Source organism: Pangasianodon hypophthalmus, chromosome 7, assembly GCF_027358585.1.
Source record: "Pangasianodon hypophthalmus isolate fPanHyp1 chromosome 7, fPanHyp1.pri, whole genome shotgun sequence".
Taxonomy (NCBI): domain Eukaryota; kingdom Metazoa; phylum Chordata; class Actinopteri; order Siluriformes; family Pangasiidae; genus Pangasianodon; species Pangasianodon hypophthalmus.
This window is the reverse complement of record NC_069716.1, coordinates 22624376-22640880: the sequence shown is the minus strand read 5'-3', so window position 1 is coordinate 22640880 and position 16505 is coordinate 22624376. Positions and strand designations below refer to the sequence as shown.

The 16505-nt window shown below is 37.8% G+C and overlaps 1 protein-coding gene across 1 annotated transcript in view; it reads left to right on the top strand.

Moving 5' to 3' along the window:
• adam19b (ADAM metallopeptidase domain 19b) overlaps positions 1 to 16446 on the top strand; it is a 29366-nt gene extending 12920 nt beyond the window's left edge. The window contains exons 4-23 of the mRNA XM_026918083.3: positions 79 to 157; positions 1537 to 1613; positions 5603 to 5798; positions 6038 to 6103; positions 6466 to 6537; positions 7798 to 7964; positions 8128 to 8212; positions 8344 to 8483; positions 9537 to 9714; positions 9802 to 9891; positions 9987 to 10182; positions 11101 to 11209; positions 11290 to 11503; positions 11603 to 11680; positions 12651 to 12759; positions 13862 to 14000; positions 14106 to 14193; positions 14277 to 14513; positions 14672 to 14760; positions 14875 to 16446. Coding sequence (XP_026773884.3) covers positions 79 to 157; positions 1537 to 1613; positions 5603 to 5798; positions 6038 to 6103; positions 6466 to 6537; positions 7798 to 7964; positions 8128 to 8212; positions 8344 to 8483; positions 9537 to 9714; positions 9802 to 9891; positions 9987 to 10182; positions 11101 to 11209; positions 11290 to 11503; positions 11603 to 11680; positions 12651 to 12759; positions 13862 to 14000; positions 14106 to 14193; positions 14277 to 14513; positions 14672 to 14760; positions 14875 to 14896 — 2431 coding nt within the window. The 3' untranslated portion in view covers positions 14897 to 16446. The remainder of the gene's footprint in view (positions 1 to 78; positions 158 to 1536; positions 1614 to 5602; positions 5799 to 6037; positions 6104 to 6465; positions 6538 to 7797; positions 7965 to 8127; positions 8213 to 8343; positions 8484 to 9536; positions 9715 to 9801; positions 9892 to 9986; positions 10183 to 11100; positions 11210 to 11289; positions 11504 to 11602; positions 11681 to 12650; positions 12760 to 13861; positions 14001 to 14105; positions 14194 to 14276; positions 14514 to 14671; positions 14761 to 14874) is intronic.
• The last annotated feature ends 59 nt before the right edge of the window (positions 16447 to 16505 follow it).

The following is a 16505-nucleotide window of genomic DNA, read 5'->3' as shown; positions in this document are numbered from 1 at the left end:
ATTAGATCATTAGTCATTATTTTTAAACCATAGTATGTATATCATCCAAATTCTCTGCTTTGTCTTTGTTTGTTCCAGAGAGCTCTTGGCCACCAACTATCAAGAGATATGGTACAGTCCAAATGGTTCACGCTATTTCTCTAAGCCATCCAGTAGGGTGAGTCCATTCTACACACAGCATCGGCAATTCACACACATCTGCTCAATATGGACTTGACTTGGCAGACTGTCATTTCTTATATTCTTATCAGTGCTTTAAAAGGAAAACTCTATTCTGAATCCCATTAAATATGTTTATTTCAAATATTAATGATGGTATTAGGGATTCTGGTGTTAATTTGTTGGTTGGTGCTTATTTTAAGAAGTTAGCAGTTGTCTGCCACACTGGCGTCACAGGGGGACATTGCTAGCACAGTTACAATGGAGAAAAAATTTCACTGATCTCAGACATACTATAAGTGATAATGCACAGGTTTTGATTTTTGCTCGTAATAAAAGATGAGCTAGAGCTTCTATTCTCATTCGCCATTTTTTACCACTATTCAATATCATATTTATGAGAAATCCAATTCCACCTTCTGATGTAATTTGAATGCAGCATAAATCCCACTGCACCACTATCAGCAAGTAGTCAAATGGCATTGTGGGTAACGTAGGAAGCCGATAACCAGAGTGAAAATATGTCAATGAAAGAAGTAAACTAAAAAAAAAATTCTGAATTTTATTACAAAATAAATCTTAGATGCTAAGCAAGATGACATGTTAAATATAACGTTTAATATGCAAGTCGTTCAGTGTGGATCTTTTCTTTAAAATCACTGATCAAGTGTGATGGATGATTCATGGTGGATGAATAACCTTTTCACTGGTGCAACTATCAGTGTTACTGTCAGTGACATGCAACAAACTATGACGCATTGCTAAGCTTTTTCAAAGAAGAAGAAGAAGAAGAAGAAAAAGTCCTTACCCTGTTAGCCGCATTGTGACACCTAGAAATTATCCATCCATCCTTCCATCCTTCCATCCATCCATCCATCCATTTTCTGTACCACTTATCCTACACAGGGTCACGGGGAGCCTGGAGCCTACCCTAGAAACCTAGAAATCACTAGATCTAAACAGTTCATTATTGGAAACAAAAAAGGAAGAAGTGTTGTTGGGTTATTTTCTAAATAGGGACGATGAATTAACGCAGAAAAACAAATCATTCATTATTTTAAGAACAGGAGTGGGAGCCACCCACAGATCTAGCTAATTATAAAGCAAGCAGCATATTTTGAATTGCCCAAAACATTTTAACCCCTTAAAGTCCCAGCTTGTTATTCAGTCATTCAACTTAAATTATATAATTCATTAACTACTTAGAAGCTACAGCTACAGATACAGAAGCTATAGTGAAACTAATAGGAAAGGTTTATAGTCATGAAAGTGTAGAATGTCTATCTGAACCCAGCATCTGGTCCTCAGAGTTTAAGGGGTTAAATCAGAGGCTGAACTGACCCTATGACACTGCTGTGTGTGTGGGTTTTTTTTCAGGATCATTGTTATTATCATGGCACGGTGAGAGGAATGGAGGACTCCAGTGTTGTTCTCAGCACCTGTTCTGGACTCAGGTAAGAACAAAAGCAACTGTCATGTCCTCACAAAACACTGAGTCCACACTTACATTTCTCCCTCCTGTAACTGTGTGCATTTCTTATTAGTTTTACTGCAGCCACTGAATAGTTCATAGTAGTCTTGAACAATAAGCCTTAATGTGAATTACTAACAATGCAGTGGGGTTTTCAGGTGTTAAATTTATCATAAATACAAGATGAGTCATTCCTCATTATAAGAATTGAGTGGGAGTCACCCACATATATACTGATGTAACTGTCATGATGCATTGCTATGCATTTCCTCCGGAGGTCTGATCTTTCTCTATAAAACTCAGCTGGGTTAACCACGCTAGCCACACAAAAATCACCATGCTAGTAAAAAATTCCAGGGAAATGGTGGATTCAGGTCCACACGCACAAAAAACAAACTGTAGTTAAACCAGCAAGCCAGCTTTGTAATGTAACAGCAATCAGTATGTTACAGATAAATGAATGAATCAATATTAATACTCAAGTTTTCCTTTTCATTAAATCATATTTGAAAGTCCACTTGTTTAGCTATGTAATTTTGCTATTTCAACTAGTAGAAACTACAGCATCAAATGCTCCACAATACAACTTTGTGTCTAACTGTCATGGATGGAATACAACATACAATACATCATAAGTGATATAATGCTGAATATCTTGGAGTGAAAAATCTTGTGGCGCAACTATCATGACACTTTGCAAAGCTTTTTCCGAAGAAGAAAAAGAAGAAGGCTTTACCATGTTAGCCATACTCTGACATCTAGAAATTATCGTCAGACCTAAACGGTTCATTACTGGAAACCAGAAAGGAAGTGGAATTGTTGCGTTATATTGAAACCTTGAACTCTTGCAGAGACAGACATTTCAGGAGCTGCAGCTAAATAATAGTGTCTTTGGAAAGGAACACTTAAAGGAAGAGAATGAAGTGATGTGCAGCATTCGCTAGTTATTTGGGTTTATGCGATAGCTTCTTTGGAGTATGTCATAGTTTATTATTATAATTATCATGGACAATAATTGCCTGTTACTCTAAGTTCACACTAATGAGCTACAAGTCACTAGTGTTGCTTGTGGATGTGTAACGACCAATACTGTTGTCCTTGTCCAGTGTTTTTTTTTTTTTCTGCTAAGAAATGATAGGAGCCAAAATGTGTAGCCTACAGTCCACTATACGTTTATACACACCACTTTTGTTTTCTTTTTGTTTGATTTACATATTATGTGCTGAGTGTTATACTATTTTAGTTTGCAGATTAGCAAAGCAAACTGTACTAGTTTCCTACACTCCCCAGAAGCATCAAAGATCTCTTCAACTTCCTCACTTCCTACCATTATTTTTCTTTGAGAGATTGACTGAAAACACTGCTACAAGTTTTTATCAAATATTTGTATTTCTGCCATGGACTGATGTTTTTTTGTCCTCATGTTGGAGATTTTGAGTAATTTTGGGTATTTTACATAAATTAGAATAATTATGTGTAGCTGCAAATTAGAATTCATTCCTATTCAAGCAAAATAAATCATTTTTGCCCAAATCTTAAACTGAACTGACTTAGTTTATACTTAGTTTATACCTACACACACACACACACACACACACAGACAGACAAATAAGGCCATTTTAGGAACTTGGTGAAAGAATCTTGTTTATGTGCTTTGCATAAATGTTACCTAAAAATGAGCTTTGAGTAAACAAGCTTCCTGTTTATGTTGAAATGAATATTTGTGGCATTCACACATAAGCTACTAATGTAGTGGATAGCGATTAGCCTGAAAAAACACTGGAGTGTCACTATAATATAATTCTAGTGCATATTCAGGTCATGATGGAATGGTCATGTTACTTGTTTGGGATGAGCCAAAAACAATGTGAAAATGGTGCAGTAAATCTTCCAGGGCTGCAGTATCAGCGGTATGCAGTGTTTCTGGGTCACCCCAGTTCTTAGTTCACTGAGTTCAGCGGAGCCAAGCATAGCTGGATCTCTGGGCTCTGAGTGGGATGACACGGCATGTATGGAGTGTTGTTTCGTGCTGTGTGTGATGTGGAGAGTCGGCTTCCTGCTTGCGTTAGTCAGAGGAGACAAACAGGCCTGCATTGAGTGACACCAGAGTCTCAGTACCACTTCGGACAGTGCGGGTTGAATACATTTACAAATTAATGGGCATGTTCTGGAACAGAGCCGATGGCATTGCTCTTGACATTGCTTCCAGAATCTCAAGTTACTGATTCTTACACACGCATGGACAGATGTGCGCGCACACACACACACACACATATCGCTCCCCTTCCAGAATGCATTTTGCAGCTGCAAACTATACCTCAACTAAAAAAAATTCAGATGTATATGCCTGTATTTATCTGTAATTGTGCATGCTTTATTATTTTTTTAATCATTTATAACTTTCACATTGCTTCCTTGCTATCTGTGAATGTAAATTTTTCTTGCTGGATAGCTTACAGTTAGCAGTATTTTGTTTGTGTGTGTGTGTGTGTGTGTACACCATCCAAGGATTGGACATCTGCAAGTTTGGTTGTTTTGTATTATTCCTTGTTTTGGACTGTGTATGTATTTGTGTGTGTGCACATCTGTTCGTGCATGTGTGTAGGTTGGGAACTCCTAAAGCTGTGCACTCCTAGATATCGGAAACAACACCATCTTTTTTTTTTTGCTCCAAGTGACCCTGGCAGCTGTATGTGCTGTAAACTTTAGTTGGCCATTAAACAAATTTCATCCTTCTGCTGCTCCCACTCATCTGGGACTATTTTAAAAAAAAAGTGATTCATTTATTATTTGATTTTTCTCATAATGTACTTTATGTTAAGCTAAGTAAGCAGCAACTTGCTTTAAGAGCTTATTATCTTATGGCGATGTAATGAGTCTAGGGCTGAAATCAGTAAGCGTCAGCACAGACCTGGCTTACCCCCAGACATTTCATTATATATAATCATTCATCTTCAATAACCGTTTTATGCTTGTCAGAGTCACAGTGGATCCGGAGCCTGTCCTGTGTACAAGGCAGCAATACACCCTGGATGGGAATCAGTGCACAATGCACACAGACATTTGCATACACATTCATACCTAGGAGCGATTCTTTGAGTAGCCAACCCATGTTTTTGGGAGTTGGCAGGTAACCAGAGAACCCAGAGGAAACCCATGTGGACATGGAGAGAGCTATAAGGTGGCAACGCTACCCACTATGCCATTGTGCTACCTTATATATAAAATCATATCTTAGCTTATTTCATAAATACACACTTCTCTAGTCAGTCATCCCAAAAACGTAAGTGCTGAATTAAAATGTGTTGAGTTATTAGTAGATGTTCTTTTGTTTTGACACTGTGATGCCGACATTAAAATAGACAACAGTAGTAGAAAGATTGTGTAAATTTCATTTTTGGCTGAACTACTCCTGATCCATAACCCATATACGGATGTCAGTCCTAATTTACATTTATTTGCTTGAATCTTTTGTATGTGCATTTATTTTAACTACAGAATCTGTATAACTAAAGCCAATGTGCAACTAGTCTCACAAGCCAGATTTCAAGTTTTTTCTACATAGTTCTGGTACTTTCTGTCGATGAACATGGCCATGAACCGGCCACTTTCAAAGAAAGAGGCTATTTGACTGACATTACGATTGACCACCCATAGACCTTTCTCATAGCCCATGCTACTGCTTCAAACAAAACTCTTGACTAACTTTAAAGTCGTTATGCTGTGAATATTTTTTTCAATCCAGTGATTACATCTTGCTCTCTCTGAAACCCTCCATGAATCACAGTGTTTAAAAACATTTGATTTCCTTTTTGTGCTTATACATGGATGTGTGAATAGTGAATTAGATTCTGAAGCTTGTGACCAGAAAGGTGCACAAAAAGTAAGAGATGCTCTATGTGCTATAAGCAGAGCATCTGAGGCTGAGACTAGTGCTTCTGTCAGTCACTTTGTGTCTTGTTCCATCTCCAGGGGCATGATTGCCTTGAACCGCAGTGCAACATACATGATCGAACCTCTCGCCAACCACAGCGTTTCTCAGGGCCATGCAGTGTTCCATGCTGAGAACCTGAAAATGCCCATGAGCACCTGCAGCCAAGACTATGGAGGGGACAACCACACAGACAAGCTGGGCGAGCTGATTGGTGGGATTGCACATGCCACTAGGGTGAATATATTTCAAATCAGTCATTATCAGGGGTTCTGGAAACCTGTTATTTATCTTTGTCTCTGATGCACACATTAAATAATTGTATCGATGATACTGAACAAAATTAGAGTAATTAAAGTGGACGTTAATATCTTATAGGAAGTGGCATATTACATAATGTATGTCAAGTCAGGTATATTTGGAAGCAATGAGTCATGATGTTAGTAACACTTTAACATGTGTGGGTTTGTCTACAGGGGAAGAGAGATGTCAGCCGTAGTATGAAGTATGTGGAGCTGATGATGGTGGCTGATCACGCTGAGGTAAAGGCACAACCAGGAGCAAATATTGTAAAATAATCTGGACTGAAACTCAATATTTGATGCACTCCACCCAGAATGGTATTTAAATTGCATGTGCAAAAAATGAAAGGTGACATGCTAAAGCCTTTGATTAATCTTTTGCTGTAGAAATGCAGAATGAGTTGGATTTGCTCTTGTTTCAGTACGCCTGTGAAGCACTTTGGTGGTGCCAGAGATAATAACCGTACTTCCTTTCATCATCGATCTGCCTCGGCACTAATGCAGTGCATCCTAATGATGCCTGTGTATAATGTGTGTATGTGTGGCTGGGAGACCGCAGAGGTCAGAATGACATAATGACCACTGTTCTGCCTCTGCTGCAGTTTGTGAAACATGATAGTGACGTGGTGAAAACCAAGACAAAGCTACTTGAAGCTGCTAACTATGTGGACAAGGTAATAACAGAGAAATCCAAATTTAATGTCTTTTGTTACATAGGTCAAAGATGAAATGTGTTTACTATACTTACAAAATAAAAAAAAAACAGCAAAAAATTATATCTTAGCAAGTGAAAATATCTTGAATAGGAGCAAATCCATCCAATACATTTTTTATTAGATTGTTAATATATCAAATATAATATTATTCAGCCTGTTTGAAATGCTTTTAGTCATTTCAAGCTTTACATTTCCTTATTGTTTTGGAAGATAATTTTGCTTCTTTCTAGAAATAGAAATAAATTTTCTGCCAGTAATACAAAACTTTTTCAATCCTGAAATGGGTAAATAGTAAAAATGTCTAGAAATAGGTTTAAATATATGTTTGTTTGTTTTTTTTTTGTAGTCTTGTAATTGGAACTACTAGATAAATTGCACTATATTCAATATATTTTCACTTTCAAAGATGTAATTTTTTTGCAAAATTAATTTGTACTATTATTATGACTTTTTCTGGTTTTCTAAACTTTGATGTCAGATTTGTAATGTCATTTGTTATTCTGAAAGACAGATTTATTTCTCTCCTATGTAATTTCATTTCTGTTAGCACCTTTATTAGCCCATGGAGAAGTAAAGTGGAATGATACACATCTTATATCTTCTGTATGTAGTACTATATATAGTATATAGTACTGAAAACTGAATATTTTCTCAATAATATATTTTTTTTCTCTTTTGCATGCATCTCTAGCAGAAGTTATAGTTAATGTATCTTAGCAAAGTTAAAATAGAGAAAACTGCACTTAAAGACTCCATTCTAACTGCACTAAAAGACACAAGCACCATGTCTAAAAGCAACAATTATTTATTTAATTGGCATTTAATTAAATGTATAATAAATTAAACATAATAATAATTAATATGCTGTACAAGCATAATGTAAGCATCATCCACATCAGTCTCTCTAGTCTTATCACTTCTGTTCCTGTTGCCATGGCACGTATCCAAAGCATAAGCTTCACTGAATATACATTGCTAAGATACACGTAGCTAGCTTTAGACAGACTGACCAAGCTAGACTGTTAAACCTCGACGTTTCATTCTTTTTGGCTGTTTGCTAGAATTCAACTGCAGTGACATTTGGCAGGTTTTCCTAGCCTCACCTCTTTAAAAGCAAGACACCAAAGGTGTAACTGAAATAAAGTAAAAAAAAAAAATCTTATATCTTAGCCCTTATGTTGTCCACTTTTAACACAATGCATCTTTTGATCTTATCAGTATTACAAAGCACTGAACATCCGGGTAGCCCTGATCCTGCTGGAGATTTGGAACGACGGGGATAAGATCAGTGTAACAGACAACCCCTACAGCACCCTGGAGGCCTTCCTGACCTGGAGGAGGAAGCAGTTGCAACAGCTGCCCAATGACAACGCACAGCTCATCACGTCAGTCCATCAGCCAATAACGTCAGCTGTTAAAGCAAAGCCATTTATCACAGACCAGCTTAATAAAAAAAATCAAATAAAATGTGAATGTAGAGTAGTGCATTTAGTGTAATCAAAAACATATGATGGAGGATCTGAGCAAGTCTTTTGCTGGCTCTTTTAGGGGCATGGCGTTCCAGGGTACCACTATAGGACTGGCTCCTCTTAAAGCCATGTGCTCAGAATACCAGTCAGGAGGAGTTAACTCGGTAAAACAACCTGCAGTATTATTCACCATCTGTATCTCTTTCCCAGATGTACATGCCTCATCTCTCTCTCTCTCTCTCTCTCTCTCTCTCTCTGTCTCTCTCTCTCTGTCTCTCTCTCTCTGTCTTTCTAGGACCACTCTGAAATTGCAGTTGGGGTCGCTGCCACCATGGCTCATGAGATGGGGCATAATTTTGGGATGAACCATGACAGTGAGGGCTGCTGCCAGGCCCTGCCAGAGGAGGGAGGATGCATCATGGCTGCAGCTACCGGGTGAGACCCCAGCTACTTACACAAACAGCTGTAAACACCCAGTCACTCATTTCATTCATCTAGCTCATGAGTATGAGAAGGACATCTTGAGATCTTAGGGGTATTTTATAACAGGATTTGGTATTTAGCTTAAACATAAGCAAAAATCCTAAAGTTCTATCTTGGCTTTTAGCTTGTACAGCTGTCTGTGAAATTTTACTTTGTGAAACAACACTCTTACCTACAATGTAAGGACAAAATGTTTTCTCCCTTCACCTCAACTTCCAGCATAAAAATTCCTATCCCATTTTCTATGACCTAATTTTGGGGATCTGCATTATTTATGTCACTACATTTAACATACACGTCATTACATTCATCTTCAATAAGTGCTTTATCCTGGTCTGGAAGACAGTGCATCCAGAGCCTGGAGTAGCCAAGGAATACAGGCCATGATGAATGAATACACCCTGATACATTCATTCCCATCTAGGGGTAGTTTAGAGTCAGCAGCCCACCTCACAGCATGTTTTTGGGAGGTGGGAGGAAACCGGAGAGCACAGAGAAACCCACACAGACACTAGAACGTGTGAAACTCTACGTAGACAGTAACCCAAGCTCAGGATCATACCAAGCACCCTGGAGCTTTGAGCCGGCAATGCTACCCGCTGCACCACCATGCCATATTTCATGAACACAGAACATTTAATAGAATCAATTAAATCATCAAATTTATTGCTTTGGTAGAGAAGACAGAAAACACTGTCACGTGAATCCACAGGTTATTTGTACTTGTCATCATGATCTCTCACTCTATCTGTGCATTACACAGTGCATTGCTGTAATGTCTTCCCATTTCTATATTTTGTGTTTTCTAGTCACTTTACAGATTTGTCAGAGCATCTTGCTTTTAAGTGGAATAAGAAGAGCTCATTTGATTACAGCAAAATGCCAGAAATATATAATATCCCGTGGTTTCATGCATTGTTTTTGCGCCAAGTGATTAGCATAAAAAGAAATGCCTTTGAATCTTAACTCTCCTCTGGTTGTTGTTTTCTTTCTACCTGTCTACAGACACCCATTCCCTCGAGTGTTTAACAAGTGTAACCAGGGAGAGCTGAAGCGCTATCTGAGCTCAGGTGGTGGAAAATGTCTGTTCAATCTACCAAACACCCGGGTCATGTACGGAGGCCAGCGCTGTGGCAACGGCTACCTTGAGGAGGGGGAGGAGTGTGACTGTGGAGACGTGGAGGTCAGAGCCTTACCTGCACTCTTTAGCCTCTGTCTCTGGGGTTTTCTGTCTCCCTTTCTATTTTCACTTTCTCTTTTCTCTTTATAGGAATGTTCCAGTCCATGCTGTAACGCCAATAACTGCACGCTGAAGGCGGGTGCTGAGTGTGCAGATGGAGTCTGCTGTGAGAACTGCAAGGTAGTTTAGTCGTTCATAACTCTCTTTAGTAATACATCCTGAAAAATCACTGTGCTCTTTCTCATCAGCTTTATTCTTGACTTATTTCCTCTTAGTTGAAAAGTCCAGGAGTGCTTTGCCGTGCTCCCTCAGGTTCCTGTGACCTGCCTGAGTACTGCGATGGTAAATCAGAGTCCTGCCCTGCTAATTTCTACCTGGTGGATGGCAGCCCCTGTGCACATGGCCAAGCTTACTGTTACACAGGCATGTGCTTGACCCTGGAGCAGCAGTGCCTCTCTCTCTGGGGGAAAGGTTAGACAAATCTATTAAACATATTAACTTTAGCTGATTGATGAGTTGAGTCAAATCGAGTAATTCTAGGCATATACAAGTATACAGTAGATTCTAAAAGGTCTTGGTTCTCTATATTATAGAAATGTGACCCCAGTGAAGTATAAGATAATCAATGGTCAACATGTTAATAAAAGTTGTAGTACAAACAGACGAGAAGATAGGCACTGAGTTTTAAAAATCCAAATTTGTGAATATGTTGTCATATGAAAAAAATGTAAAACAAAACAAAACAAAACAAAACAAACAAAAAACAAAAAACAAAAAACAAACAAACAAAAAATATATATATATATATATATATATATATATATATATATTTTTTTTTTTACATTTTTTTCATATGACAACATATTCACAAATTTGGATTTTTAAAACCAAATTTGTATGTAATTCTGTGATTTATTACTTATGCATTAGAGTTGAGGTAAGAAGCCAAGATTTATTACTTATGTATTAGAGTAATAAAGATTACTCTAATACATTTACAATGTAATTAGAGTAATAAAGATTACTCTAATACATTTACAAGATTTATTACTTATGTATTAGAGTTGAGGTAAGAAGCCAAGAGAAGAAAGATAATGAGATCATGTATAGATCAAGAATCCTCTCAGGCTTACTAATTAGAGAACTTTTAAAGGAATAATATTGACAAGCTTGGGGTTTCCTCTAGTTTTTTTATGAACAAGACCAAAATTAAAATGATACACGTTTTATCTGTGGTACACTTGCAACTTGCACTAGTGCAAAGTTAAACATACAGGCCTGCTAATGGGGCCAGTGAGCGTTTGTTCCTGATCCCTTTGGTAATGGCTAAAGGTTTTAAAATCTGTATAGCACATGACTAAGCACATGGCTCTCTGTGTCCCTTCACAGATGCCCGAACTGCTCCGGATCTGTGCTTCACTGAGGTAAACAGGGCTGGAGACTCCTATGGAAACTGTGGCAAAAACCTCATGGGTAAATACAGGAAGTGCAATGAGAGGTGAGCATCATTCACAGAAACAAAGCTGTAGATTCAAAATAAAATGGAAAGACACATATTTACGTAGATTTTCATCTAAGGGATGCTAAATGCGGCAAGATACAATGTCAGAGTTCTGCTACCAAGCCCATTGAAGCCAACGCAGTCTCCATCGACACCACCATCCGCCGTGGTCAGCGTCAGATCCTGTGTCGAGGTACACATGTCTACCGGCCTGGCAAGGGAGAGGAGGATCTGGGAGACATGCTCGACCCTGGGCTAGTTATGACAGGAACCAAGTGTGGGGACAATGCGGTGAGTACTGAGTACATGTAGTCAAGTGTAACTGTTGTAACAAGGACCATTGCCATTGACCATATATGTTAATGCTGTCTGTTATCTCTCGCGGAGCAGGTTTGTTTTGGCGGGGAGTGCCGCAACGCATCCTTCCTGCAAGCGGATGAGTGCAATGCCAAGTGTCACGGTCGTGGGGTAGGTGCTCACTTTGGTGCATTGCCGCTGTTGATCTGCCAAATCTTTAGCCCATGTGGGTGGCTTGGCTTCACAGAGCAACTTCCTGTCCTCCCGTCATCCTGTTAACTCACAGCTTCTCCTTCAGTCATGCAATACATTACATGCAATACCTGTGAAAAGGAACAGATCCCCTTCAGGGATGGTTACTATGTGCTCAGTGCTGTAGCAGGTCATGGGTTCACACACTTGTCAGATATTACACTTTATCATTACCTTTTTTAAGCACTTATGCAGTGTGATGACTAGGTTCAACAAGAGTGATCAAGACATAAGAAAAGGCATACCAAATGGATTTTTGATTTTGAAACACAGATGTGGTCTCATAGATATGGACTCTTCTCTCTGTTGCGGTCAGCGAAGCGCTTCCGCTCCCTACAGGCCAATACAGAGAGGATGAGGAGGAGCTTCTTCCCGCAGGCCATTCGGGCCCTCAACCAGTACAACACCGAGGACTAAGAATCGTTCATCTCCATCCATACATCTCCTTTAAACATCCAACCTCCTTCTACATCTACATTACATAACGTTACTAATTTATTTTAGTATTGCAATTTAGTATTTAGTAATAAATCATTGCACATTGCACATTACATTGCACAAACGGCACATATTGCACAAAACTGCACATATCCGCACTTTATATTATCAGACTGCTGCTGCCACCATCCATATATCCATATATACATATATATGTGTGTGTGTTTTTATACTTTTTTAAAATCCCTTCATATATTTTTATATATATATTTTTCTTATATTTAATATTTTTCTTTATATTTTTCTTTATATATTTTTAATGTATATATTTTTCTTTATATTTAATATTTTTCTATATTTTCTTATTTTATGTCGGAATAGTTGTATAAAGCATTTCACTGCAAGTCGTACTGTGTATGGTTATGCATGTGACAAATATTTTCTTTTATAGATGTGTAACAACAATCATAACTGCCACTGTGACACAGGCTGGGCACCGCCTTACTGTGACCAAGCAGGAAATGGCGGCAGCGTGGACAGTGGTCCTGTGACCACAAAAAGTGCGTCAAACACCTACATATACGTACTTACATACATACACACCATCAGTACACCCAAGTGCCTAATAATGTTCATCAGGTCATCACTCATACCTTCTGCTTGTATTTGTGAATTTGATTTACTTGAAATGAGTCACGAGTGCTTTAACGAGCGTAATTTTTTCCCCCAATTTTTTTCCCTCTACACTGACATACTATCAACATTTCAGATCATGGAATTATAAGTTTGTGAGAAATTGTGTTAATGTTATAAACATATTATTTTCACACCACTGAACATAAGAGAGAAAAAGATTTTACTCCAAAATATTGCTTCAAAATGTTATGGATCAATATCTTAAAACTACACCATTGCCAGAAGAAACCTTATTCCAAGGATTCGATTTATATTTCCTGTTATATTTTCCTGTTTGTGCTTTAAAATTGATTTGAATACCTTGCAATCTCAGGCAAATAGCTTTTAAATGCACAAACACCTTAATTACAATACTCAGGACAAAACGGTGCCATTCAGGTGGATTATAGTTATTCATCAGAGGTTCATATGTTAATGGAAAACATCCGCTTCAATGCATTAGCTACTGCAAACACTTCTTGGAAGCAGAGGTGAATCAATTATTCAAAATAAATGAAAAAATATATACACATATCTAACATTGGTCACAGAAGTATAATGTAAAGAAAAGAGCTTGTTTTTTTTTGACAAATATTTAATGAATATAATTTCTCAACTATCATGAATGAATGAATGAATGATAATTTTATCTGTGGATCTCAAATGTACCTTATAGGGGCATATAATATTGTATTATTGAGCATATAATATAATAATTTTTGTTGCTAGTTTCTTTCCGTAAATATAAACATCTCAAACAAATGTAAAATCTAAATTTATTTGGAAGAATTGTCCTCCAGGAAGTATTTACTGCAAGTTTTATTCCATGAAAACAAGTTAAATCCTTCTGTATCTGTAATCCTACTGCATCCTTCATACAGTTGTGTTATTTGATGTGGTATAGACTGTAAGAAGGGTATAAGAGAGGTATGGACTAGGGCAGCTTTAGTTGGTTGTGGGTTTAACTGGCTTCATTTGATGTTGCAGGCAACTTATTTGCTCTCCTGGTGCTCATCCCTGTGGTTCTCTCCTTGGGATTGGGAATTCTGTTCCTCTGCTGGTGCTACAAGCGGAAGTTGCATTCTTTTAAAGACGTGGCTCACCGCCCTCATCAGAGATCCATTAAGTAATACTGAAATTTGCAGCTTGCTGATATTCTTGTACTCATAACTTGGTCTATTTTCTTCTACGTATCATGTTTCAAATGCATTGACATTGATTTGCATTTCAGTGTCCCAGCTTCATCAGACTCCAAAACTCTTGCTAGTGGTCACGCCAATCCAACATTCCAGCTAAAGAAACCTAATACAGACAATACGGTAATATGTCACCTTCTGTATCAGTACGCTGCATTGGAGGTTTTAATACCGCATAGTAACATATTGTTGTGATTTTTCCACAGGAGGCTAGCCAGCAGCCAAATCCTACTGGCACACCGAGATCGAGACATTCCACTGTCCAGCCAGTGGTCAAACCACCGCCAGTCCCAGCATACGCGCTACAGAAGAAGAGTCCTCCAGTCTCAGAGACCAGCTCCAGCTCTTATCCATCTCCATCTGTGGCATCAAAACCTAGACCAAACCCTCCAAGCAGACCTCCTCCACCTCGTCCTGTTACCAAACCCACTCAGATCAAAGAGGTGTGTTCCACTGATCTGCTTTTGACTGTCCTGAAGCAATGACCCGAAGCCACATTCACCTCACTGATAGAAAATGAAACAGTAAAACAGGTCAAGGTTACTTGAGATGTTTCAGATTCCATTAATAAACCATTGCTGGGTGTGTTTTCTTTTTCAAGGAGGACTCATTCAGAAAAGGCCCTCAAGTATCATCAGCATTGTTGCAGAAAGGGAAAACCAATCTGACACCCCCTGCTGGAAATCTCAGGTAATCTACTACAGAAAACTAAAACAATACACTGCCCAGTTTCAGCTTTAATCCTCCAAAAAATGAGAAGTTCATCACCTGTTTTGTTCTGTTTATTCTTCTTGTTTTATTCAGGAATCAGACTGGAAAAAGCTGAAGCTTCGTCAGACTTGTAGAGAGAATGGGCATTACTTTTCTATGCAGAGGACTCTTAAAATGGCATACTGGAACAACATGCAACCTTCAGGCATGTTTACGTCTTTAGCAGTGGCTATGGAGACTGCCTACATCCAACACCATGTTTGCCTAATACACTTGAATCCTAAAGTGTAATATACTTGTTGCATTTAACTAACTGTTTTGGTACTGTTCCGATGTTCGTGTGCCATATTTGTACAGTTTATTTTATACCTATTTATTACAAAGCCTATACAGGAACAATGGACAAGGTTCTAGATGTTGCCTTTCAGTATGAGCATTCAGAATATTCAGAATATGTCACGCTTAAAGTGGATTGCACGCAGTATTGAAAACAATGACACCTTGTGTGAGCAGCAAGCATTAACTGGAATATCAGACATGAATTTTGCACTTGGTATATGAAAAAAGGAAATGTATAGCAATAATAGTCAGGAGATACTGATTCATTTTACAGTGGTTTTGCAGTAGCCTGTTTTGTTCCTGTGTTTTTCCCTGCTGCGTTTTTTCTGTCTCTATTTTATTTTACTGCTAAATATATCAGGAGAATAATCGCAAAATGCTGGACATTGTATATGTATACAATGCATCAAATCGGTTGTGAGATGAGCCTGCGTTTTATTCTCTTTACTTGCTCCACTTGGGAGACAAAATGCACCTTATGTTGTTTACAATAAGGGCATCAGGGAATGTATAATAAAGACATGTTGTACTGTAAAGTTAAGCCTTTTAGCTTTTAAAATGTTTGTTTGCTATGATAAGCAAATGAAGTTGTCTAATAGATATTTCTTCTTAATGCCACCATAGTCCAAATAGCTTTTTCACAAATATACTGTGTTGTAGAGTTCATCTAAGCCAGCCACCAGAACTTTTCTTCTGTGGAAGAGCAAGATTTTAAGTCATGTGTCTTCAATCTGTTTATCATAGTAATATTAACATTTGTAAATTCTCAAAATCTAACATAGTGTATAAGGTTTAATTAGCATACCTGCTAACATAAAGAGCTGAATGGGTTGAAAAGTAACCTTAAATAGATTTTGTTTTTATATTTCGTATTTCAGCATTGAGTTGAAAGACTGAAAATGTTCTTTTTTAAAAAAACAAACAAACAAAACTTTGAACTTTAAAGGTATGAAAATCATGTATTAGAGGACTGTTGTTGACTTTCATGATTGAGTCAATGGCCAGGTATATTGATGCTGTAAAATGGGGACCATTTAAAATGAGAAAACACACTGTGAACTTCAAAACATATAACAGAATTAAAATATAACTGGTAGGACCATTTCAGTTGCTGTCTGCGCTAATGTAGTGCTATGGACTAATTACAGCCTGTTGTCCTCGGTTCTTTGGTTTACTTTATGCACAGTGTGAGACATGCACTTTCTGTTATTAAGGCAAAAGGAAATTAAAGTGTTACTGTAAATTAATCCTGGAACTGAATTGAGCCAATGCCATAGATCACAGATTTGAGTTAAGATAAGATCAAATAAAACTCAGTTAAAAATGTTTCTGTCATTATTATTGTTTCACAATTTGGGGTTTGATTAGAATTTTATTTCATTATC